At 53.9% G+C, this 26,404-nt stretch overlaps 1 protein-coding gene across 2 annotated transcripts in view; it reads right to left on the reverse strand.

The window, feature by feature from the left end:
• DNMT3A (DNA methyltransferase 3 alpha) overlaps window positions 1-26,038 on the reverse strand; it is a 268,395-nt gene extending 242,357 nt beyond the window's left edge. The window contains exons 1-2 of one of the 2 annotated variants that reach the window (XM_075126271.1): window positions 25,951-26,038; window positions 13,880-14,100 (exon numbers count right to left, since the gene is read on the reverse strand). In XM_075126271.1, coding sequence (XP_074982372.1) covers window positions 13,880-13,951 — 72 coding nt within the window. In that variant the 5' untranslated portion in view covers window positions 13,952-14,100; window positions 25,951-26,038. The remainder of the gene's footprint in view (window positions 1-13,879; window positions 14,101-25,950) is intronic. The other variant, XM_075126272.1, reaches the window with a different exon arrangement.
• Between the last annotated feature and the right edge of the window lie 366 nt (window positions 26,039-26,404).

Below are 26,404 nucleotides of genomic sequence, written 5' to 3' on the forward strand. Positions count from 1 at the left end.
TTCTTGAGGTCACCACCTCTTTGCCAGGGTCGAGCTGCAGACTCCTCCGCCCCTGGGACTGCTCGCTGCAATCCCCCGGGGGACCCTGTTACTGCAAAAGTCTTTCTCTCTGGTCACACATTCCCAGGGGTTAACCGCCCCCCGAAACCGTCTCTGAATCTTCAGCACGCCTGGTCCCCGTCAATTCCCCTTCGTTTTACTGTTCCCCAGTCACTTACTGCAGGAAGCGCCGTTCACGGGGTGCAGTAGATCCCACCGCTGCCACCAGTTGTCACGGAGTGTGGGGGAGTCCAGGCCCTGCACCCCTCTTCCTGGGATCCACTGAGACTCTCAGCCAGCCAGTAAAACAGAAGGTTTATTGGACAACAGGAACACAGTCCACAACAGAGCTTGTGGGTACAACCAGGACCCCTCAATCACGTCCTTCTGGGGGAGCAGGGAGCTTAGACCCCAGCCCTGGGGTTCCCTGTGTTCCTCCCCCCAGCCTCCAAACTGCCAACTAAACTCACCCCGCAGGTTCCCTGCTGCAGCCTCTGTTCACATTCCTGGGCAGAGGTGTTACCTCCCCCTCCCCCTCCTGGCTCAGGTGACAGGCTCTCAGGTCTCCCATCCCCAGGGCACATTCCCAGGTCAACACTCCCCCCTCCCTGCTGAGTCACATCGTCACACCATCATGTCACAGGGTCCCCGGGCGATGCTCTGGAACTGCTCCCTACGAAGCCAGGCAGGACTCTGGGGAAGTCTCCTCTCGGGGAGCGGACTGTCTCCAGGGCAAGAAGCTCACACGGCTTCCACCTTCCTAGGTCTGACCTCGGAGCATTCAGCCTCCTCTGCCCCTCCGTGCGCTTCCCACAGCGAGTCCGCCCAAGCGGGGTCCTGGGTCCTGCCCCCTAACTTCACAGTCAGAAGTGATTCTCAGCCAGCCAGTAAAACAGAGGTTTATTAGATGACAGGAACACGGTTTAAAACAGAGCTTGTAGGTAAAGAGAACAGGACCCCTCAGCTGGATCCATTTTGGGGGGCAGTAAGCCAGACAACCACGGCTGCACTTCACTCCTCAGCCCCAGCCAGCCCCAAACTGACTCACCCTCCTCCTCTGGGCTTTGTCCTTTTCCCGGGCCAGGAGGTCACCTGATTCCTTTGTTCTCCAACCCTTTAGCTATCACCTTGCAGTGGGGAAGGGCCCAGGCCATCCATTGCCAGGAGACAGAGTGTTGGCCATTTATGTATACTGGCCCTTTGCTCTGTAACAATTACACCCCCTTATCCCAACACCTAGAGACTTAAGAAATGCATAGGGGAAACTGAGGCACCCCTACAATATTCAGAGGAAACATTAAGAACAGTCCCACTTCGTCACACATCACCCTCCAGAAGAACATCCATGAAGTCATGGGCATTCTCAAACCTTCTGTCCCTGGAAGAGTGGCCTTCCTGATTAATGAGGTGCTCCTTGAGCCAGCGAGTGTTCTTTGATGGTACCAAGGCCAGCGTACCCCAGTGGCCAAGCACTTGGAGAAGTGCTATTTTGTGCTGGTACAGAGATAAGAGGGTTTTATACCCATCCAGCACCAAACTCACTGGTGGTCATGGCAGTGAATGACAAGGCCTGGCAGGGCAGGTTCAAGTCCGCCCGCAAAGACAGAGACTCTAAGCACCTGGGCCTTCTGGGCAGGAAGATATACACCTCATTGTCACTACAGATGAGGATCACAAGTCACCTACTTGGAATATATGTCCGCATCTACTCGAAAAAGGAACGGTTACTTTCTGTAACTGGTTCCTCAAGATGTGATGCAGACACGCATTCCACGACCCAGCCTCTGCATCAGAGTCTCCCCCTGCACATTTGGAGTGAAGGAACTGGCGGGGGGAGGGGGTGGGCGGTGTAACGAAGTGGGACTGTTCTTAATGTTTCCTCTAAATAGTGTGGGGGTGCCTCAGTTTCCCCTAGGCAGTTCTTAAATCTCCACGGGGTGGGGTAAGGGTGTGTGATCATTGCAGAGCCCTAGAAGGCACGTGTGTGCAGGGGTCTGGACACAGAGAATGGCCGACACCCTGTTTCCCGGCAACTGATGGCCTGGGCCCTTCCCCCCTGCAAGGTGAGAACTAAAGGGTTGGAGAACAAAGGAATCCGGTGACCTCCTGGCCCGGGAAAGGGACAAAGCCCAGAGGAGAAGGGGCTGGAGGGAGTTTCAGTTGGGCCTGGCTGGGACATGGAGTGAAGTGCAGACGTGGTTGTCTGGCTCACTGCCCCTCCCAAAATGGACCCAGCTGAGGGGTCCTGTTCTCTGCACCTGCAAGCTCTGTTTTAGACCATGTTCCTGTCGTCTAACAAACCCCTGTTTTACTGGCTGGCTGAGAGTCACATCTGACTGCAGAGTTGGGGGGCAGGACCTCTGGCTTCCCCAGGAGCCCCGCCTGGGCGGACTCGCTGTGGGAAGCGCACGGAGGGGCAGAGGAGGCTGAATGCTCCGAGGTCAGACCCAGGAAGGTGGAAGCTGTGTGAGCTGTATGTCCTGCAAACAGGCTGCTCACAGAAAGGTGACTGCCCCAGAGTCCTGACTGGCTTCATGGGGAGCAGTTCCAGAGCATCGCCCAGGGACTCCGTGACAGGTGGCCCCGCCTCATATAGCCAGGTGAGGGGCTATGGGCATGAGGCCCAAGCACTGCCCCTCTATGGGTATTGCTAGGCAAAAGGCTCCAGCTCCAAGGTGCACACAAGCCTGCATGGAATACACCTCTGCATCACATCTCGAAGAACCACCATTCCAGGAAGTAACCGGATCTTCTCCCCACAATGCAGCTCCAGCTGCAAAAGCACTTGTGTTGACAGGTTGGCCGGCCAGCCTGATTGTGAAGGTATAAGGGTTACCGCTCCACTGAGGTCTGAAGCCAGCAGCTGGCTGATTACCCCACCCACCGCACCTGGGAAAAGACCTGCAGCTTAACTGGCTGATTCTCAAGAGGAGGAGCAGGAAATGGACAGAGGCAGTGGTAATACCAGCCGGAGGCTGGGGGTACTGGTAGGAGGAACTGCTCCCCAGAACCAAAAGGACAGAGGGGAGACTGGGAAGTACTGTTATCCAAAAGGCTCTGAGGTAAGAGCCAGGCACTTTTGGGCCGAGGAACTGATGGCGGGTGAGGCACAGACTTGGGGAAGTTTTGATCATTGTTTTGTTGAGAAGATTTGCAATAAAAGAAAAAGAAACCACAACAACTGACCCTGCTGGGAATGACCCTCCCTGGACTCTGTGAGAAGGCTGCAGGCAGAATTGTCCCAGCAACTCCCCCTCCCCAATCCCTGCGGCTCCCCCTGCCCGCACGGCTCCCCACACAGCTCCCCCCACCTGTACAGCTCCCCCTCCCCAATCCCTGTGGCTCCCCCTGCCCTCACGGCTCCCCGCACAGCTCCCCCTGCCTGTACAGCTCCCCCTCCCCAATCCCTGTGGCTCCCCCTGCCCGCACGGCTCCCCACACAGCTCCCCCTCCCCAATCCCTCTGCTTCTGCTGCGGTCCTGTTCTGGGGGGCAGTCTGGCAAGGCCAGGCCAGGCCCAGGGTGGTAGAACCCCGTTGTTGTCTCCCCCTGGAAGCCATCTCAGGAACCTAGTCACTCCCATGCCAGGAGGTCACAGAACCAGTCGCTGATTACAAGGGTACTCACAGCCCAGGTGGTTGTGTTCCAGCCTCAGCACAGAGAGTGGGCTCAGGGCTGGCAGCGGGGTATAAACCCTTCCGTCGAGAGCCCTGGGCCCCTTCCAGCCAACATCTATGTGTCTCTGCCCACTGAGGGACAGGGACTGTGTGTGTGTGCGTGCGTGCACACAACACCAGCACAACAGGCTCCGGGGCTGCTGCCATCACAGAACCTAGAGCAACTAAAATATAATCCTATGAGCTCTTGTGTGACCCCAGGTCATGGGTGACGGCTCTGGGGGCTATCAGAGTGGAGAGGATGGCCGCTGTGCCACAGACAAGAATTATGGCCCAGCGTTGAAGGGGCTAGCCTGGGACTGGGAAACCTAGGTTTACATCCCTGCTCCCTGTTAGCAAGTCGTTTGGGTTGTCTGGGCCTCATTTACAAAGCCAGGTGTCACTCAGGCTGCCTGGGTCTCTAATCAAATGCAAGGCCATTTCAAGCAGGGAGAGAGCTGCCTTCTTCCCACCCACATGCACCAGTATCCTCTGGGCCCAAAGGGTGGTCAACCCCCTGCTCCGCCCCAGCCCTTCCCCAAACCTGACCCCTTCCCCAAACCTCGCCTCTGCTCTGCCCAGCCCTGCCCGCACCCCTTCTCCCAAGCATGCCCTATCCCCACTCCTCCCCCTCTCTCCCACCACCTCCTGCATGCTGCAGAACAGCTTATCGCAGTGGGCGGGAGGCGCTGCGAGGGAGGGGGAAGAGGTGATTGGCGGGGGCACCGGCAGACAGGAGGCACTGATGGAGGAGTGGGGGAGCTGGCTGCCAGTGGGCGCTGAACACCCACTAATTTTTTTCTGAGTGCTCCAGGGCTGGAGCATCCCCGGAGTCATCTCTTATGTTCCCACCCATCTCTCTCTATGCTGCTTCTATCTCCCGGCAGCACAAAAGTTCTCTTTGGACAACTCCCAGTCACCACGGTGTCTGAGCACCTCCTGGCTAACATGGAAACACCAATAGTCTCTCCCCGCCCCTTTGCCAGCCTACAGGAGACAGTGCTTGAGTAGTTCTCAACCAGGGGTACACGTATGCCAGAGGTACATGCAGGTCTTCCAGAGGTACGTTAACTCATCTAGTTTTAGAACAGGCCACATGAAAAGCACTAGCGAAGTCAATACAAACAAGAATTTCATACAGACAATGACTCGTTTACACTGCTCTAGATACTATATCAGTGTTTCTCAGCCTGGTGGTCGTGACTTATTTTATAAGTATAGGATAAAAATGAGAACGTAAGCAATTCTTCAGTACTAGTGGGCTGTGGCACGTGTGTATTTTTATGTCTCATTTTATAAGCAAGTAGTTTTTAAGTGAGGTGACACTTGGGGTATGCAAAACAAATCAGCCTTCTGATGGGTACAATAATTTGGAAAGGTTGAAAACCACTGGTTTGTAGATTCGGGGAGGGCAGAGCTAGAAATAAACAGTGTGCTGGGTCTGTGAAACAACAGAGAGGAAGCTAAGTCAAAGAGCTGAGTTCTGATTCAGCCTTAGGCTTGGTGGATCCCATGTCCTCCACTCTCTTTTGGGAGTGAGTTCCGCAGTGCAGGCTTTAGCCGAAGCAGTTTCAGGTCCTGTCATCCTATCAGTGTTGTTAACACTGTTTCACTAGGCTCTTTTGCACATTCTGAGGTTCCCAAAAGACATTTTGTGTCATGAGATGTAAAGAGTTGGGAGGAGGACAATGAGGTGGCTTCCCATCCAGCGATCTCTGGCTGCAGAAGTTGGAAGTACAGTAACTCTTTTCTGCCCTAGAGATGTTGATGAAGCAACATGGCCAGTGAACATGGGAAAGTTCTCTCTTCCCTTGGTGGGGGATAATTTCGCTGCTCCAGCGTAATGCAGCTGTTGTGGAAGGCCCTGGCCACAGAGGAAGAGGTGTCTCTCAGTGAGCAAGGGATGATCTCTGAGGCTTTGAGTATCAGGACAGAGACCTTGGGGAGCTGATGGAGAGAGCAGGGCATGGAATGATGTGTCCATCCAACCTGTGTGGCTAAGCAGAACAGCTGCTGTATTTTGAACCTATTGGAGCTTTTTGAGGAAGATAAAACGAGCTGCACTACTCAATCCTGGAGGCCATGAATGCGTGGATCTCCACGGCCAGGTCTATCATTTCGCCTGTCTCAAATGGAAGTGAGTGTTTTTTGCCACCATATCTATTTGAGCACCCAGTACTCCAAGGTGTCTGAAGGGGCCATATGCTGTGGATCAATTTACCAGTCCAAGGGCTGATGCTCTAAGATGGAGGTGATGTTGCAGAGAAATCAACCACCACAAAGCAGTTTCCATTTCCCTACCAACATCATCTCAGCCTTGCCTGGGTTCAGCTCAAGTCAGCTGCCCAGAAGCCAGGTGCTGGTTTTGGCAGGCTCAGAAAGCTGAATGGTGGTGCTGTTTACACTGCATGTAAAGCAGATGTAGAACTGGATGTCAACTGTCTGCCGCTGGCATTTCAGCCTTTATTGTGTCACCATCTCTTCCGACAGCTGCATACGGCACTTGAATAGTCCAGGAGAGAGGACTGAATCTTGGCAGGCTATGGCAATGGAGGACTGGCTAACCATCATGGTCGTCTGGGTTTGGCCGGAGGAAGGGCCTGAGCCATGGAATTCCCTTACCTACGGCCCAGAGGAGGCCATCTGGTGGTTTGTGAGGTCTTTGGTGAAGGATGATGGTTTCTTTAGCACTGATAATATTTTCAGACAGCTGGTAGATTCCCCACAGCCTAGGAGGTGCTGACAGCCTCTGCTAGGAGTGGTCCCAGGTGTTCTCTGCTCCCCCTTACTCTCAGGAGGGATGGGGCAGTAACAGGCAGCGGCTCCCTTTGCAGTCAGTGCTTCCATGAATGGGCCAGATTCTTGGAAAGCAGGGCCTGGTGTTTTTGGTTCTGCACCAGGTGGTGGGAAAGGGCAGCTTGGACATGGGATACCTCCTCTCATGGGCAGGGGGTATGATCTGTGACTCAGGGATGGAATTCAGCATACCCCAAGCCTATCTGGGAGCCAATAGGACAATGCAATGCCGAGGCCACAGCCTCCACACAACCTGTTAAGCCTGGGTCACCTCAAGGTTACTATTTCTGCTGGTGAGGAAGCACAGCATAACAACATCTGCAAAAGCCAGGTGTAAGGCTAGCAAACCACAGGGCTAAACAATTTCCTGGCGGCTGCTGTGAGCAGAAGGCAACAGGAGTGGCAGGCCCAAGACTCAAGATAGGCTCAGCAAAGTAAGCACTGAGAGTGCCAAACAGATCCCTAGAACAGTCCCCTGACTATGCCCAGGGGAGGCCTTTCCTCCCTGCGGAAACACAGCAACCTGAGTTTGATGGCGCCCCTTAGTGCCTGGCTGAGGAAGAACAACACCTACAGAATCACCAGCACCAGGCCTGCAGCACCTACAGATTCCCTGGAAAGAGCCCATTCCAGTCTGACCAGCCCCAAACATGTTTAGCTGGCAAAACACGGAACCCAGAGCCATGGCGCTCTGGCTTCAGGGCATTCTCCAGAACAGTACCTGCATCACAGCATCCCACCATCATGGAAGAATCCTCACAGGCTGCAGCCACGAGGTCAGAGATGCAGTCAGGCAAAGGGGATGCAGGGAATGGATGAAGGGCAGCAGAGGTGGCAAAATCTGGCAGAAAGAGACAAACTGCCTTGCCTCTCTGCAAAGAGGATGCATCTCCAAAGCGTCTGTGCCATAGCCTCCCTGCTTCCTCCAGCTGGCTCTGAGCTGACTCATCCCCCCATAAATCACGCAGCTTCTCCTCCCCCTCAGGTTTAATGAACTGCCTGACTGCCTGGAGTGTCCCCGGAGCTCAGCTCTCTCCTTCCGCTGCCAAGCAACAACCCACAGGGAAACTACCTCCAAGGAGAACTGCTGCATGAAGCAGGCACTGGCTCTGCAGATGGAAAGCTTGCTCAGGTCACTGGCCTCAGCGCACATCTCTGCTGCTCCTTTCACAGACTGCAGCAGCCTCTGTGGTGGGGCATGGCAACTATTTAACAGCTACCCAGGGGAAAACACTGGGAGTCTTGCGTACTTACACCAGGGCTGAATTTTGCCCCATGAAGATAGGGAGAACACTGTACCTGGCGGAAACTGCACTGGGAACACAGGAAGGCACAACAGAATCACTTGAGCAGGGATGTAGGTAGGACACTGGGACTAACAGGTTAACTCTTGGGAAAAGGCTCACAGATAGGAAGGACCTCAGGTTTACATCTCATCTGCCAGACGCACGTCCCAGAGCACAGCATCCCCTACTGCTGCAACTGCCACACAGCACTGCCTTGGAGGAAGAGTCACCCACTCCCCCTTAAAGTTCTGCAGAGATTTATTCTTCACATGCTAACCTCAGTTTGTGAGCTGGCCTCACCCCGAACCACAAAAGCCCCATCAGGGTCCAGTTGCCAGGAAAGGTTGCTCCCAACTGTATGTTTTCTAGCATTTTGTCATGTGTGTGTTAACATGATCAACAGGGACTCCAGCCCTTCCCTGAAAGGCAATTCCCCAGCCTGATCCATTTCCTGCCAGGGAATCTCTCATTTTCCCTTTCTTAATTCCATCCCATGTCTCCTAGTCTCCATCCCATGGTCTCTTGGGCCACTCTCACCAATTCCTCTTCCTCCTGTGGTTTAGCGTGGCCACATGTAGCTCTGTAATGACTCCTCATCTGTCAGATCCTTCAGGCCCCGGAGTGTTTCTGTGGCTCTTCTCAACACTTCCTCCACTTTGTCAGTATCTGTCTGGTAAGGAGAGTCCCAGAAATGAACGGGCCCAGAGCTCGAGAGATAGGCTGGAGGCCTCCCACTGTAGGAGGGCCAGCAAGTTGTCCCTTGTTGCAGCCCTCCACGCTTCCAGCACCCCTGGCTGGCAGAGCGCACTCACCACTGATTGCTTCACTGTTTAAGAAAGCGGGAGAGTAAATCCTTTCTCTGTACATTAGTTGATGCTAAACCTCTAAGTCAAGCTGTGGCTGGATCTGTGCTGATGTGAGCCTAAACACCATTACCAATCTGCCCCACCACACCATCTCCCAGCCAACCTGCGTTGCCCAGCCCACGCTCCCCCACCCTCTGTCCCGTTTCCCCTCTGCCAGCCTGCTCTCACCTGGCCTCTGCCCCATTATCCGATGATCCTGCACAGCCTGATCTCACCCAGCTGGGACCATTGAGATCTTCTAGTCTGAGAATTCCACCCAACGATTTGTGCCAAAGCCCATAACTTCTGGATGAACTATGGTGTGTCTTTGAGACTAACATCTAGTCTTGATTTCAAATTATCCAGTGATGGAGAATCCACCACAGCCCTTGGTTAGTTCCTCCAGTAACTAATTACCCTATTAAAAACTTGCACCTTAGTTCTGGTCTGAATTTGTCTAACTTCAGCTCCCAGACGTCGGAACTTGGTCTTTTTCTGCTAGCTTACGGAGTCGACTATCAGAAACCTGATGCCAATCTGGTCGGGCAAGAAGCTTGTGCACATTGATCCAGATAAACCCTGGCCATTCCCATTGAGCAGCCTCCAGCTCCAGAGTACAATGAGTTCAGTATTACCCTGTCCAGATGGAATGGCAGGCAGGTGGCCGCTGTCAGAGACTTGGGATGCCTAAGAGCTGTGAACTCTTGCACAGCAGTAGCTGCTGTGTGTTTTGAGCCCTTAAGAAGCCTCCATGGGGATGTTGTGACATTACGCTTGCAATGAAGCTGTGGATCTGTAGCACCAGGATTCTATCAATTCTATTGTACGGTGATGAAAAGCATGAGCTGAAGATGATTGAACAGCAGCAGACTGAAGTTTTTGTTGTCTTTGTTGACTGCTCTATATCAAGTGGCAGAACAATGAGGACATGTGTCACTGGACTCAGCGACCGGAAATCAGCTCTCTCGTTTGATTTCAGCAGCTTTCGTGGTGCAGACACATCATTAGAATGGAAGACCAACAGATTAGGAAGCTGATTTACCAAGGAATGACATTCACAGTCAGCAATCACATAGTCACCAAAAGCAGGGATTTGCCATCACGACAATGACAACATCCACTCAGATAATGGTAATTTTTTAACAGAATATCAAAGGGACAGAGTCAGAAACCTAAGTATATTGTGTCAGCAGTTACCTTCATCAACTAAACTTGTGATCTCATCAAAAAAACAATACCAAGCTTGTTTAGCAAGTCTTAACGCCCATAAAACCACGTTTAGTGGCATTTATTACTCTACCTTTCCTTTGATTCTTTACTGACCACATCCCATATCCGCTTTTCCAGGATTCTGCCAGGCTAATCAGCCTATAGTTTCCATGGTCATCCCATTTACCCTTTTTAAATATTAGTACAACATTAGCAGCTTTTTTACAGTCCTTTGGCACTTCCCCAGTGATCCAAAACTTGTTAAAATCAACATTAATGGTTCACAGAATTTCTCAGCCAGTTCTTTTACTACTCTTGGGTACAAGTTATCTGCTCCTGCAGATTTAAAAATGTTTAACTCTAATAGCTGCAGTTTAACACCCTTCCTAGTTACTGCTGGCACAGAAAGTCTTTCATTATTATTATTTATTCATCACTGCCCATAATACACTGGGCTCCTTCCAAACAGAGCAGCAGCCCCCCCCCAAGGAGCCTGCAGTCTAGAGATACAGCAAGGAGGGGGCAGGGATGGGGATAAAGGCGCTGCCTCCCATGTAAAGGGCAGCAGGACGCTGGGGAGAAGAGTTCAGGAAACTCAGAAGAGACGAGAGAGGCTCCTGCCGAAAAGACTCAGAGACCAGGGGAGTTGCCCAGATAGGGAGGGCTGGGAGGAGCCGGCTGAAGCAGGGAAGACCCTGAGACACCAGGGGAGTTTGGGGCTGGGCCCAGTTTATGGCTGCAGGGCAGACTTTTGGATTCATTTCTGAACTTTAAACTAATAACCAGTCCCTAAAGAGAGCTGTGGTTACTGGACTTGTAAAAGCCTCTTTTTGTGAATTACTGAGAAATCAAGAAGGGAAACTGAGATGAGGGGCCAGCCTGCGGCCATGAGGGGTGTCCGGGGCGTTGCCAGTGGCACAGGCGGCAGGATCCAAGTGTTCCTTCTGCAGCTTCCGCAGGATCATCTGGCAATCCAGGTAGTGCAGCCGCAGGCACAGAAGGGAGGACAGGGAAATCCCTACCAGCAGGTGGGGAAGATCCTGCTATGCTTTAATATGGGAAACCTGGACACAAGAGTGGAGGGCCCCAGCTGGCAGTGGGATCACTTGTCAGGGGCTAGGGGAAGAGACACGCCAAGGGTGGTGTGGAGGTGGAAGGGCCTGGCCATATGTTTCAAGTGTCAAGTGGTGGGGGATACCAGGAGGGTCTGCTCCTTTAAGAAGTTAAAAAAAGAAGCGGGAAAGAAGAAGAGCAACAGGCCATGTTGAGTATGTCCCCTAAGTGGCACGCTGGATGTGGCCGATGAGGATGAGGCCAGACCAACACCCCCCCAAGAGGTGTTTCAGGCGTGGGAAGGAAGGACGGACCTGCGCTAAAGATGTGGCCTAATGAGATCCAGGACCTTGGCAAAGAAAATGAGGGGGTCGTAAGCAGGAAAGATTTGGCAGGCCGCTAGTATGTTCTCGGAATTGGGCCAGCCCTCTGTGCCCGAGGCGAGAGGAGAGAGTGGGGTGGTGATGGACGCAGTAGCTCCGCCTCCTGCTCGAGAGCAGATGGATTTGGGGCTGTGGGAGAAGGACGCTAAGCCAGAGAGAGGCAGGACCAGAGCAGGGAAGCGCCTCGGGAGTGGCAGGACAGGACAGCTGGTCAGTAAAGGGGTGTAAACACAGAACTGGCAGGAGAGGAGATTAGTGGTTTGCTCTCTTTGAAGGAGACACACCAGAGGGAACGTGCTGCTTTGAAGGAGGACGTGCAGCTGGCCCTACAAGAAAGTGATGAGCTAGCCACAGATAAGCACGGCTTAGCATGGCAAATCAAAATGCTGGTGGACAAGTGGGTGGGCTTCATCTCCAAATAGGGGAGATGGAGGACATCAAGGAGCAAAAATCCAGTTGCTCCATGGCTTTGGCCAGTTGGCGGTATTGCTGTCGGCAAAACAGGCCAGCAAGGAGGGACAGAAAAAACAAAGAAGGTAGAAACTTGCCCTGTGGTTGGGGAAGGGTGAGGTTCTGTAAGGGAGTGGCCTGTCCCTTTAAGGACTGGAGGTCTGGAGCTGGCTGGCTCTGTTCAATGAGCCCTGCCTGCCATACCTGGGAGGAGATGTGGGGTTTCATTAGAACCGGCTGGGAATGGGAGCTGTCCCCCTGATAAAGGGCAGCAGGGAGCGAGAGAGGTTCCTGCAGAGAAGGTTCGGAGGTCGGGGAGTTCCACCAGCTGAGAAGGGCTGGGAGGAGCTGAGATGCCAAGGGAGTCTGGGGCTGGGCCTGGCTTATGGCCGGAGAGCAGACTTTTGTTCCTTTCTGAACCTGAAGTTAATAAACTTCCATAAAGAGGCTGCTGTTATTGGACTTGCACACACCCCTTTTTGTGAGTTATGAGGACCCAAGAAGAGGCCTTGAGCACAAGGGGGGTGGGCGCCTGGGAGGAAGCCACCCCCGCAACAGCAAATGGTTGCTTTCCCATTGGCCCCACGGCTGCCCAGCTCCAGCACAGTGCCTGGATCCTCTGCTCTGTGTGGGAACCTTCCCCCCTCCAACCCACTCACATGTACGCTCACTCCATTCAGAGGGGCCCGCTGCGCTGTATTCTCCCTGGCACACACAGGGGCCTGGCTCCTCTCTCCCAGCCATGCAGGTGTGTACCTACACGAGGCCCCGCCCCCAGCTGGGGCTTACCTGAGCTCTCCCGCTCCAGCCAGGCATTAGGGATGGTGCTGGAGCCTCCCGGCTTGGGCTGGCAAACGAGCAGAGCTCTGACATGGGCACTTGTGCTTCCTCCTCTCTTCCTCCACGCCCTCTTCCCACCCCAGGCGGCCTGTGTCTCCCCTCTTCCCGCCTCCCAGCATGTCTCTCTCCCTTCATCCCACCCCCTCCACCCGTGTCCACGCCTCTTGTCGCACCCCTCGGTGCATGCACGCCTCTGCGTCCTGCCCCGCAGTGTGTGCATCTTTGTCCCACCCCCACCCCCCCCATGTGTGTCTCCCTCTCCACTCCCCCAGTGCCTCTGTCCTTTCTTCACAGCCAAGCCAGGTGGTTCTATCGGTCTCTCTTTGTCCTTTCTCCATGCCTCTCCCAACAACGTGTGCTCCCCCAGCCCAAGCTGTGTCTTTTCTTCGCACCCCTGCCCAGTGTACATGCTGAGGCTTTCCTTCCCCCACCCACTCCCCAGGGTGGGTCTCTCTCCCATGCCAGCCTTCTCCCCACCCAGTGTATCTCTCTCCCCGTGTCACGTGTCCCTGGTTCAGGGGTGTGCACTCCCCCCTCCCCCACCTATGTGTCCCTGGTTCATGGGTGTGCACCCCCCCCGCCCAGGTATGTGGAGTCAGACTAGGGCCTCATGGAGGGAACTGACCCAGTTCCTGCTGTCACAGGAAGCAGAGGGGCAGGTAAACCAGCCATTGCCTGCAAAGCAACCATCCCCCAGGCCTCCCAAGGCCACCCCAACCAACGGTACAGCTGTCCTCATTCCCCCGCTGTACCAGAGGCTTCCCTCTCTCAGCAGGCGACAGCAGCGAGGGTAACAGCAGGTCTCATCAGCACAGTCACACTCGCCCCCATTCAGCAGTGCCCAGAAATAGCTCAATCCGCTCTAATCCCACTCTGCAGCTCAGGCCTCCTCAGTGCCTGCCCCCACCCCCAGTTCAGATCAACAGCACAGGCCTCTGGCCAGGCCCCACTCTTCTCCCTGCCTGCTAGCCACCAGAACGTTCCCCCCAGCTCCTGCCACACTCCTCCCCCTGGCAATCAGACAGCCAGTTAGACGTGACATGGGCCTTTGAAAACATTGGGGCCAGATGGACAGTCCCAGAGCCTGAACCCTCCATGCGTCCCCACAGCAGGAGCAAGGCAGCAGCCGGGCAAGCCGTTCCCCCTCACACCAGCCCTGCCCTCCCTCCAGTGGCCCTTCTGCCAGTTAGAGCCAGCACTGGACGTGCACAGGAAACTGGACTGAGACCCACCCAATTCATCACACATGTAGGCCATCAGAGAGTGGGCAGGACCATGCCCCCCTTCCGCAGTTGGTGTGCCTGGCTTCAGACTGTTCCTTACCTTGTGAGTGTCGGGCGTCTCCCTGTCTGGAGCAGTGCTGCTGGTGTCGATAGACCCGTTGGACGGCATCATGGGGAGAGGGGGAGGCTGAGAAGTTTTGCTTTTTTTAAAATAAAATAAACTTTAAAAGTTCAAACTTTAAAAACAAGAAAAAAGTTTAAAAACTGCCCCAGCAGCAATGCCCCGAGCCTTCCTTCCGTCCGTCCGTCCCCTCCTGCCACCTGTGGGGGAAACACAGAGAAGGGCGCAGGGTGAGGCCTGGAACACCATCGCACACGGCACCCGCAGGCACCAGCTTCAAGCGGCCTCGCCCCCAGCCAGGGACAATTATTAACACGCCGCAGCCTTGACTCAGCTGGGCAGGGGCCCCTTTCCCCCAGCTCCGCCGCCCCACCAGGGTCCCCGCCACCCTGACACCATACTAGCCGGCTCCTCCAGACTCCAAAGGAGAGCCCCCTCGCCCCTCCCTGGCCCCCCGTCAATCCCAAACTCCTGTCCAGGGGCACAGAGTCCTCGTCGTCCGTCCCCCCTCCCTGTCCCAGACAGATGCTGGTCCCCCTCCCCCAGCAGGGGCTGCCCACTGCAGCCAAGCACCTGTTGCTATGGAAAATGCTGCCTGCATTAGCCATGGCCGGGGCTGCTGTTGCCTTTGGCACCAGAGCTGCAAATTGTTTCTAGAGCTTTCCAGCCGCAGCTCGTTTCCAGCCAGGAGGGTGGGGGGCTGCTGGGCAGGCAGGGCTGCTGCTTCTAGACAGAAACTTAAAACCCAGACAATTCTTGTGCCTCTCCCCCACTACAGGCAGGCTGTGGCCTGGGGGGCTGCAGGGAGCGGCCTCTCCCTCCACCTCTCCCCTCCCCACACCTCTGCTCTGTGCAGAGGCCAGGGGGCTGGGTGTCCCCCACAATCAGCCTCTTCCTCTCTGCCCCCCACCCCACACCTCTGCTCTGTGCAGAGGCCAGGGGGCTGGGTGTAGGCAGGAACCAGCCTCTCCCTCTCTGTGCTCCCCACCTCTGTGCAGAGGCCAGAGCCTGGGTGTCCACTGCACTCAGCCTCTCCCTCCCTGTCCGTCTCCGTTCCCGCACCAGCACCTCTGCTCTGTGCAGAGGCCAGGGAGCTGGGTTAGAGGCAGGAACCAGCCTCTCCCTTCCTGTCCGACCCCACCCCCACACATACACATATACACACACACACACACACACACACCTCTGCTCTGTGCAGAGGCCAGGGGGCCAGGCATCCCCTGCAATCAGCTTCCCCCTCCCTGTCTGTCCATTGTCCACACCCACACCCTTGCACATACACACCTCTGCTCTGTGCAGAGGCCATGGGGCTGGGCGCCCCTTGCAATCAGCCTCCCCCTCCCTGCCCCTTCATCCTTAGCAGGAATCTGGGACCAACCAACACTTGGGAGCTGTTTCCCCACTACTGGGAGGTTTGAGCACCATGGAACATTCTCTGCAGCCTGAACAAGCAGGGCACCGTCTGGAACAGACCCACCTCTCCTGGGCTGCCCCACCTTCAGCCATACGTCTCCCCTGTGTCTCCAACAACTGTCCCAGCCCCATCTCCCCCTCACTTCCAGACTCATGGGACATGCCAGCTACAATCAATCACCACCTCAAGTTCCTCTATTTCCCCTGGGCTTCCAGCCTCTCCACTCCACCGAAAGATCTCACCAGGGTCTCCTTCAACCTCCTCTTCTGGTCCATTCCCAGAGCTCCACCCCTTCCTCACCCACCTTGCCCTCGCTGCTGCTTTTCACACTGCTGAGCACACTCCTTCTTGACACCTGGGGCTTCCCAGACTCCCTCTCCCCTGGTTCATCTCTGACCATCGCTTCAGGGCTCTCTCTGTCTCCACTCTCCCTCAAGTCTCTTAGGTGCTGCCTTTGTCCCCTGCCTCTTCTCCTTTCACCCCTCCTTCTGGGCGAGCTCATCCACTCACATAGTTTCAACTACCATCTTCACCCCAAAGAGCCACCTCTCCACTCCAGACCTGTGTCCCTTTGTCCCAGCCTGATGTCAGCTCAAATGTACCATGGCCAAACTGAGCTCCTGTTCCTTCCTCCCACCGTCTGTCAGCATGGACACTGTTGCCAAAAGGCCAAGGGCGCCCACCCTAACCAACTCCACGGCTGCCTTTGTGCCCATGCTGATGCCGATTCACATAGGGTGACTGAGACAATAAAGACAGCTTCCCTAGCCATCCATTGGCTGAGACTCCCCTCTCTGCCCCTGCGCTATGCCCCCAAGAGGATCCCCTTCTCTCCAGAAATGGATCCCTTTCCATAGCCTCCCCTACTGGGGCTGCAGGGCCCCCACTGGTGATCCATGTGGCTCAGCAGCTGGGTCTGCACTCTTTTCCCTGCCATGCCCCTCCCCCACAATATCCTTCTTCCCCAGCTCTGCTCACACCCACCCCCCACTCTGTCACAGCAAGTCCTGTGGGGTTTGGAGGGAGCAGAGGGAACAGGAATCTGGTAGCCAAGGGATTAGCTCCCAGCTTCGCTCCTCCTACTGCCTCCTGCCTCAGCAGACAGCGTACCTGGGGGTTGCTGGAAAGGAGTATGGCAGCAGGGGAGGAAACCAGAAGGGAGCTGGGCTATGAGTACAGAATGAGCCCATGACCCACACCTGGATTGCTGGCTGGGACTCAGTGGAACCAAGATGTGGATATGGGGTCATGGCCCAGAGGAGAAGCAGAGATCTTTTGGGAGCTCAGAGGAGACTCTCAGCTGGTGAGCTAGAGAGGTTGGCCAGGCAAGGGAGCTGTCAAAGAGGTCAGTGCAACAACTGCCCTCAGTAAACTGAGATGTGACCCCTGTACATTTTGGGGTGACATTGCAATGCCTCTTGCCTTCCTGACAAGCAGGTGACGCACTCATGTGTGCAACCCGGTGTTTTTCAAGCAACCGGGAGGCAGGAAAACCGGTGTAAGCTTCCCAAGCAGACAAGACCAAAAAGAGCCCTTCTCACCAGCTATTTGTCATCCCCTTCCAAACCCTGCATGACTCCTTATTGACTCACCCTTGCCAAATTCCAGGTGCTTCCCTGCCCCCTCGAATAGCATCAGCCTCCAATGCCCATTCTCAGCGTCCCCCACACCTCTGCCCCTTACACCTAGAGTGTGCTCCCCGAGCTCAGCCTGAAGCTCCATCTCTGCTGTGCTGCCTCTGGGCGACACGCTGTGCTAGAGGAGTGCCCGGGGGACTGTTCAAACCTCCCAATGCTGCGTGTGTGTTGTGCCCTGCCCCCTACTTGCTGCATCTCTAGACTGTGGGCTCCTTGAGGTGGAGAGCACCCCTGCTGCTTGGTTTGAGCAGCGCCAGTTGGATGCAGACACCCCGCAGGCAATCCAGCTTCTCAGTCAGGGTGTCTCATCCCTCTGGCCTAGCACCCCCAGGCAATCCAGGTCCTTGGCCAGAGTCTCATGATCCCCAGGGCCCTGCCCCCCATGCTATCTGACTCCCTTGCCAGGGTCTCAACCCTCTCTGGACCTCCATTTCCACACAGTCCAGCTCCACTGTAGGGGTCTTGTGCCCCTTGGGGCCCCTCACCACAGAACACATTCTCCTCTGGTGGGTCTCCCACTCTGTGGGCCCCAGCTGAGCTGCTGGCAACGTTCGCATGGATTTCCAAGTAAGCCTCCCCAAACCCATATGAAACGGCTCTGTCAGCCACTTCTCCCCCCAGATGCAGGGAGCTCTGCCATTAGAAAGGCGTTCCAACACACACATCAGGCCAGCAAATAGCTCAGCACTGCCAGCCAGCCCCCACCCCAGGTCATCCCCAATGTCCCAGAGAAATGGCTCGCTCAGAGCAGCACGCAGCTCCACTCTGAAAAATAGCCAGTTCTCAGGCTTTGATTCGCTTCCAGCAAACATGGTCTCCAAATGCACTAAAAATAGTCGGGCTGCGTAAGAAACACCAGGCAGATGGGGAATATGCAAGGGGGAGCACCGGGAACAACCAGCAATGAAAGCCTCCTCCCCGCCCCCATCCCTCAACAGCCTCACCAACTAACCTCTCCCTTTGCCCTCTGCTGAGCTTTAAATAAAGACAAACACTCTTTTTCATAGTGAGCCACCGTCCCTCCGTTACAGTGGAGTGCAAACACCCCTCTTTCCCCTAGTAACCACAAGCTGCGGCTGTGAGCCCCGTGAGGGAGTGGACTCCCTGTCCAAACAGCGAGGGATCCTGCATCTCTGTCTAAAGGAGGTTTGACAAGGTCCACACAATGTTCCTTACCTCTAAACGTGCAAAGAAACACGACTGAAGCAGGCTACACACATTCAGTGTGGAACCTGTGGGGCCTTCAGAAGTGGCCCATTCACAGCAGCCTTGCCTCGGTCCCAAGCTCTCTGAATAACCTTACCCAAGTCAGTGAGCTCCTCCACTGCTCCCACAATGAGAGCTCGCTCTCCTGATGGCAGCACGCACTTCTCCTCCGGTGCGCTAGCACCCAGATTATTACTGGAGCATCACTAGCAAAGGCTGAGCAGAAGCTTGCAAACTGGAAGAGTTTCACCCAGTTAATACAGCAGGTCTCAAAGCTTGATCTCAAATTAATCCTCTCCTTGCCACCTGCTTGGCTCTCCCACTCACGCACCAGCGCCTGCCTTTGAAGTGTAGGGAAGGACTCTGTCTGCACGTTCCTCTGCTCCTGTATTTAACAGCTCAGTCTGACCTTACAACTGAAGGCAAGTGGGGAAGAAAATTTACCGCACTTCTCCCACAAGGCAGAGCTTGTATGGGACCTGCCAGTCACTCCCACTGACGGCAGAGTCGTTTAAAGTGGGTTACCTTCTATGATACACACAGTGCTGACAAACCAGGGTTTATTAAGGACTCCTCAAGTCCTGCTGTCAGGGTGCTTCAGCCTGGTCGCCTCGCAGAGACCTAACAGGCATTTTATTTCAAGTCATTTCAAAGAGGAGAGCTCAGGAGCCTCCTGCTCCAGCTGTTAATAGTGAGGGCAAGCTTCACCCCGAAGACCAGCACCCCAATGCCCTTTCAGAGACACACATGCAGTGTGCACAGATCGCTGAAATGCAGCCACCTCCAGACTATGGTTACAAATACACAAAAACAACAAGGAGTCTGGTGGCACCTTAAAGACTAATAGATTTATTTGAGCATAAGCTTTCATGGGTCTTTAAGGTGCCTCCTTGTTGTTTTTGTGGATACAGACTAACACGGCTACCCCCTGACACAAATACGCACACAGTCCTCCCTTGGTAGCTGCTTCTTCGCTCTGACACTACATGCAGAATTTGAGGTGTGCCAGCGTGCAGTTACCTTACCCAAGCCAGCACTTGGCCATGACACAGAGGTGACACCCTGCCCAGCGACCTTTAATGACCACAAAGACCAGAGCTTCACTCCTCATGTGAAAGACAGCACCTCTGCTAACACAGTGCACGTCACACGTACCTGGCACCGTGGTGCAGCACAGACAGGGGGGGTAAGGGCCACCTAGCGCTTAGACGGGTGCACTTTGCACCTGTAAAAATAGGGGGCTTTCCAGGGTGCTGTGAGGAATCATTAGGGAAACTGTCCAAAGCACTTGAAACATGACAAGTGTTGCAAAGTGTGATTATTGTTACTTTGAGTCACCAACACCCCCTGTGACAGCACAGTCCCTCCTTCCCCACCCCCAACCTGGAGCATTAGTTCAGAATTGACTCAGGAACAAGAGACACCTACTGAGCCACCAACAACCATCCCGCAGTCCCTAAATCACACCTGGGCATTAGCTGAGCACTGACTCAGCGAGACGAATGCTAACTACTTTGAGTCACTACCACCCCCTCCACTGCAGCGTTCACTGAGTCTTGACTCAGAGGCAAGAGTGGTACCTAGTGGTGCCCTCATTTTTAAGGTCTGGCTTGACAAAGTCCTGGTTGGGATGATTAGTCGGGGCTTGGTCCTGCTTTGAGCAGGGGATGGGACTAGGTGACCTCCCGAGGTCCCTTCCAGCCCTGATCTTCTGTGACTCTACCCGGAGTCGGCACCTACTGCACCTGAGCTTTCCTTGCAGGTCTCCCAGGCAAGCAGCAAACAAATCCATCCCTCCTTAAAACCAGAAGTCAGCGACCAAAATGGTCTCAACAACTAAATGATGCTGCAAACCACAACTCTTGACATTCAGAAAAGAAGGCAATTGGGAGAGAGAGTCTCTCTTTCCACTACAACAAGGCTGATAAGAGAAAGCTCTACAGAAAAAATCATAGCCATATTTGTCAAAAATGTTCAGGGCTAATGGTTTAGAAGTGATAGCGTCACCTATGCTATTACTCCCAACAGATGGCAGTAATAAATTCATTGTCATGGATAAGAAAAGTATTGGCTTGATCCAGTTAAACACACTTAGCTCATTAGAAACTTCTATGGTCAGATATTTTGCTTATTATTCAAAATTACAAGTCTGTGTTAGGCAAAGGAGTCAAAATCTCTATTTGTATTTGGCTATTACCTTCACAGAGTGCTATATGAAACTTGATACTATACCCAACAAAAACAGATCATCAACTCTGCCAAGTGCTGGGGTCAGTGACAGCACACACTTCAGGTGAAAATACACAGAAAAACAGGTATGTTGGAGGGAATGGATGGTTCTCAGCAACAGACTAGACGGAAAGGAGAAGGATACGGCAAAGGTCCCAAAACTAGCCTGACAGAAAGTTATTCTACACAACAAGACTTTCTTTTCTCCTGTACTGTAACCTAAGTAGTCAAGATCCTCTCCTACACTGTAAACATAATAATGTAAAGTTATGCATCTAGGAAGAAGGAATGCAGGCCATCGCTACAGAATGGGAGAATATATTCTGGAAAACAGGGACTGAAAAGCATTTAGGGACCACAGTGCACAAGCAACTGAACACTGTGATGGTGAACAATGTGAACTCCCAGTGTGATGCTGAGGCAAACAGAGCTAATGTCATCTGGAGGGTAGGGCAGGGAGGTGATTTCACATGTGTACAACACCGTTGAGACCAATGCTGGAATACTGCACACAGTTCTGGTATCTACGTTTTAAAAAGGATGCTGAACAATTTGAAAGAATGTAGGAAAGAGCCACAAAAATTATTAGAGGGTGAACGAGAACACCCTGCAGTGAGAGACTTAGAGAGCTCAATCTGGTTAGCAAAAGAGGTCAGTTGATTACAGGGTATAAGTGCTTTCACAGGGAGACAATATTGGGTACTAAAGGGCTCTTCACACTACCTGAGAAAAGCAAAACAAGAACTGGAGGCGGGAAACTGAAGCCAAGCAAATTCAAATGAGAAATAAGGCACTATTTTTAAGAGTGAGGGGGATTAGGGAAGTGGTGGGTTCTGTCTCTCTTGATGGCTTCCAATCTGACGTCTTTATGGAAGGTATCTGCTTTTTACCCAAACACAAGTCACTGGGCTCAGCACACAGGGAGGTATCTGAGTGAAATTCAATGGCCAGACTAGTTGATCAGACCTTAAACTCTATGAATCTACGAAACATTTGCTTCACATGTCCCTGGAAGTCTCCCAGCCCTCCCCCACCCACCCCAACACTAACGGAATGGCTGCTAGAGAAGTTTCTGGTTAGTAGGTCAAGAAGACCTTCATTTAAAAAACTAAACAGCCTAAAATCTACAAGAAAATTCAGGAACAACTTGGTCCCAAACTCTACTATTTGTTCTCTAGAAAACTGCACTCAGAAGTATGAAACATTTCACTGTTTACATGTAGCTAATTCTGTTCAACCCCCACATGAAACACATGCCATACATCAAAACAGCCGACTCCACATGGAAAATTAAACACACTCATCAGGGTAATAAAGAGCATCACTGTGCCAGTTCACTTTCCTTTTCAGTTCTGCCACAGGCTCAAAGAAGCCCAGAGCAGAAAGCAGGGCACCCCTTTCTGTTACATCATCACCAATACACGAGAATTGCAGCCAGATCTACTTTCTACCATTGACCTTAGCTGTTCGGAGACACTCAAGGGATTTATAAGTGAAACCTCTCAAACTGTTCTCAAGCATGCACTAAGAAGATTAGGAGAACCGTAGACTGAGCAAAGCAGGGATGCTGTAGGTTAGAAGAACCCCAATTGTAACAAAGGGCAAGGAAAAAGCCAGCCCATGGTTTGGTATAAGTGTGGGGAGATGCTAGCACGGAAGCAATCAAGCAGTGATGCATAATTGTGAAGTGATATTTTTAGGACTATGCAGAATGAATGTTAAATCACCTGAGGTTCCCGGAGTTGCTGCCCAGAAGCAGAGCTTCACGTATCCGTTGTGTAAAATATCAAAAACAAACAAAATACAGTAAGCAATGGGAGGTGCTATGGTGAAAGGGGCGGTGCCCACCCTCAAAAATACTTTGCAAAGCAGGATCAAATTAGTGGATTCTGCCAACTTTTTAAAAGCAAACATCCCTCCAGGGTTTTACCCAGCCCGTTTTCCTGAGAATGAAGTTAGGAACTAAATCATTTTGGCTCTGCTTTCATTCCAACCAACCCAGAGAGATGTTTTTAAGACACTTATAAATTTAGAGATTATTTAAGCAGCTAAGGAAACATTGTTTGGACTCTAATCCCACTGCCACTCTACTATAGACCTGCTTGCAAGCCCTTAGTCAACTGTTATATATGGGTATCCATTATTTCCTAGAGATGTTTGTGGACATTTCATTTTAAGAAAAAAGACTCCTGCTAGGAAGTTTCGAGCTGACTCAGCATGAAAGGCTATTGCATGTGTGAAGAGTTATTGAGAGCAGTTACTAAACACAAAAAGGTCAATTCCTCTTCCATTATTGTGAAGAACTTCACAGCCACTGGATTTGAAGAATTTGCTTACAAATTTCTAGGCCTTCTCCTTCCATAGGATTTTAGACAGAAACCTCGCCTCTCTAAATGGTACTCCAGGCCCGTATAAGCAGCGAAGTTAAAAATATACACATATGTACAGCACTGTGTGTTTTCAAAGCCTAGGCTCTCCAAAGGTTACTGGGCTGCAAGCCGTTCACCAAAACATAGCCACTGACCTCTTGGTTTATTTCTGCAATCATCCACTTAGCAAAGCAATGCAAATATAGTAAAACCAACCATTGTGATGCCATCTACACAGCACAAAGGGAAGAAAAAAAGAGGAACTAGGCTAAGAGGAAAATTTCACTTGCTCAAAGACACACACACACTCAAACACTGAAAAAAAGGCATCACTAACTTGAACTTATCTCATTAATAAACATAAAAAGAGACAGCTAGGGAAGTCTGTGGTAACTGTACACGTCATAAGCAGATACAGATCTTTTAGGCCTCAATTCCAAGCCATGAAGAACCCTTTCTTTCTCCATATAGATTTTTGCATTGTACTTACAGAAGGAAACAGGTCAATGGATGAAAACTAGCACAATCAATACAAAAGATGAACTTCGCTCCTGTATGTATGAGACCAAACTACCCAGCCTCTAATGGCTTACAGTTTGATTCTTTCCCATTCTAGCTGGACATCTGACTATTCTTCGCCAGCAAAATCATCAGGCGGAAAAACAACCAGACAGTCCTACAAACACTCAAAACCGTGAATTTATAGATGGGGCTTCAAAGTGGATCTTTAGTGCATTTCCCAATATTTCTGCATAACGGCACCCCCCTTAAACAAGTTTCCTGGAGATTAAACAGCATGCCAACTTCCCCCCCTTTGCCCCAATCCTGGACTGAGAGCTTTCAGAGGCTAAAGGTAGCAGTGCTCCCTCCCCCAGCAGGGCAAGCGTTTGATAATGATCATTCTGAAATGACTGTGTATAAGAAAAAGAATCTCCATGCAGATCCCATAGGAGCTTGTCCCTCCCAAGTGACAGATGAGAGCGCAAGAGAAACAGACACACGCACGGGCGCGCACACACACACAGATGGGCAGGCTAAGTCAATGACACTTGTGTGCAGGGAATGAGTAACATGCACATCTCAGCTGCCAGCCTGCCTTGCAAAACCTCTCTAGGCTTCTTGTGTTTGGAGGGAGCTGCAAAGCCCTTGTCACAATACAGGCAGCCCAGCCTTGCCGATGAGGATGGAAAAGAGGGAGAGAGGCCATTTCCAAATAAAAAGACAAGAGAACTTGGGGTGGGGGGGGGAATAGAGATTTTCACAGTGTCTTCTCCCCCCACACACCGCCAGCCAGATCCCGGCCCAAAGGCTGGAGAAAAGAGAGCCCCGGGGGGAGGGGATGGGGCCTGGCCCTCTGCCAGGCCCGGGATGATAAACCAGCCAAGCAGGCAATGCAGGGAAGAAAGAGGCACAGGCAGGAGGGAAGGGAGCGAGTTTTAGAAGGGCTAATTTGTGGGGCTGATTAAATGGCCCCACGGAGGCAATTCCCCTGCAGTGAGTGTGTATGTGCTGGGGAGGGGACCAGAACCACGATGCAGCCTCCCTCCTTCCCCCAAATCCCAGCTGTGATGCCTTGCCCTTCATCAGTGCAGATGCAAAGCGTTCAAGGACACGTCTGCACCCAGCTCTTCACAGGGAGGAGAGCCCAGCTTCATCGGGGGCTGTGAACCACCCTGACTCCTCCAAATCCAGCCAGGGACGCAGCAGCTTCCTCTGCCCCTTGCAGGGTCTCTGTCCCACTAACACTTCCCTGGGGTTGGGCTTGATGATGGGATGGAGGGAAAGAATCCTCCCTTCTCTTCCCCCCCTCCTCCCCCCCCAAAAAAAACAACCACCACCCTCCACCTTCCTTACAGTGCACCATACCCTCCCTGGCCTGCCCTCAGTATCTGGTGGGGGAGAGGGGGCAGGTTTCCTCCCATCCCCTCAGCAAAGCTCCAGAGCAAGAGGATGCTGCTAGCAGAGCCTGGGGAATGACCCCTCCCTGCACCCCGGTCCTGGCCCTCGGCAGGCACAATCCAACAGCAGAGCAGCAGCTCCCGCCCAAACTCAAGGGGTTTCCTACCTTCCACACACATAGATCAAGCCACAGGTGGGGGTGCACAGGGACCTGCTCCCCAGGGATGGATTCCTCTCCCAGCAGATCAGAGCAATCCCCCCCATCCCTACCCTCAACCAGTGCCTTACACCCCTGCAGCTTGTCTGCAGAACCGCCTTATCTCCTCCCATCCTGACTCCCTGACAGGACCCCCCCAGGCTGCAGCCTGTGTCCTAAAGCCCCCTTCTCTGGAGGGCACAGGACAGCAAGGGGGAGGGGGGAACAGCGAGAGAAGAAGGGTCATGCCAGGCTGCCATTTTTCCTGCTTCTCTGCTTTGCCCTCCATACCACCCTCCTGCAAACCCGGCTCTACATTCCACTTCACAGAAGGGTTTGAGGGAGGGGGAGGGGGATTATTTCCTTGCCCTGGAACCGTGCCCACCCTTCTCCTCCCCCATCTTATTTTTGTACAAAACCCAATGCACGGCTGAAAAAAAAATAATACCCGGGAGCAATGCACTGCAGCCGAGACACGTCTGCAAACGTACGTGAAATAAAGGAAACCCCCACACAGAAGAGGGGATCTGGGTGCCCCCCCCAATATTCAATGCAAAAGCTGTATCTCCACCTCAGGGGATAGAGTTGACGGCTCATTAATTGATCAGGGGGCTCTCTCCCCCCACAGCCCCCCGGGGATCACAAGTTCGTGTGCCCCCCGTGTACGCAAATCGGGGAGTCTGGGTGCAAGGCAAGGGGGTAGCCCCTGAGTACCAACCGCTTTTCCCCCCATCGATCTGTGGGCAGTGGGGTCGGGGGCACCCGAACTTGGGAGGAGGAAGGGGCACCGACTGCCGAGAAAGCAAGGGGGGGGCAATGCAACATCTAGGGCAGATTTCTTTGCAGGCACATAAAATGCAACAAGCGGCGGGGGGGGAAGGGGGGGCTGCGGCGCATGGCCCATGCAGCCCAGGGAGGGGGCGGCTGCAGCTGGTGCGGGCTCTGCCCGCTCCCCGTCCCCGTGCCCGGGTGCCAAGCCCCCAGCTCCGTGCCCGCTTGCCCCCATGGCACCGCCCCCACCCGGGGGCGGAGAAGGGGAGGATCGGCCCTGGGGAAGCGGCCCCCCCCCGCCGCCGCCGCCGCCTGGGGCCCGCTCCTACCTCGGCCAGTCCCGGGCCTGGACCTCCCCCGGGAGCCGCCGCCGCCGCCGCCGCGCTCCCCCTCTCCGCCGCCGCCTCCTGCCCTGCCCGGCGCGGCCTCCGCCCGCAGCTCCGCCGCCTCCACTGCAGCACTGAGCCGCACAGCCCCCGCCCGCGGAGCCCGAGCCACCGCGCGGCTCCCGCGCGGCCCTAGCGCCCGGCGGCCCGCCCCGCGCCCGCCGCGCCGGGGACCCCGCCCCAGCTGCGGCCCACGCCCGGCCCCCCCGGGGACCCGCTCACCGAGCCCGGCCCATCCCCCAGACAGGGGCCCCCGGGGACCCGCTCACCCAGCCCGGCCCATCCCCCAGACAGGGGCCCCCGGGGACCCGCTCACCGAGCCCGGCCCGGCCCCCCCACAGGGGCCCCCGGGGACCCGCTCACCCAGCTCGGCCTGGCCCCCCCACAGGGACCCCCG

Source organism: Caretta caretta, chromosome 3 (genome assembly GCF_965140235.1).
Source record: "Caretta caretta isolate rCarCar2 chromosome 3, rCarCar1.hap1, whole genome shotgun sequence".
In the NCBI taxonomy this organism is placed as follows: Eukaryota; Metazoa; Chordata; order Testudines; family Cheloniidae; genus Caretta; species Caretta caretta.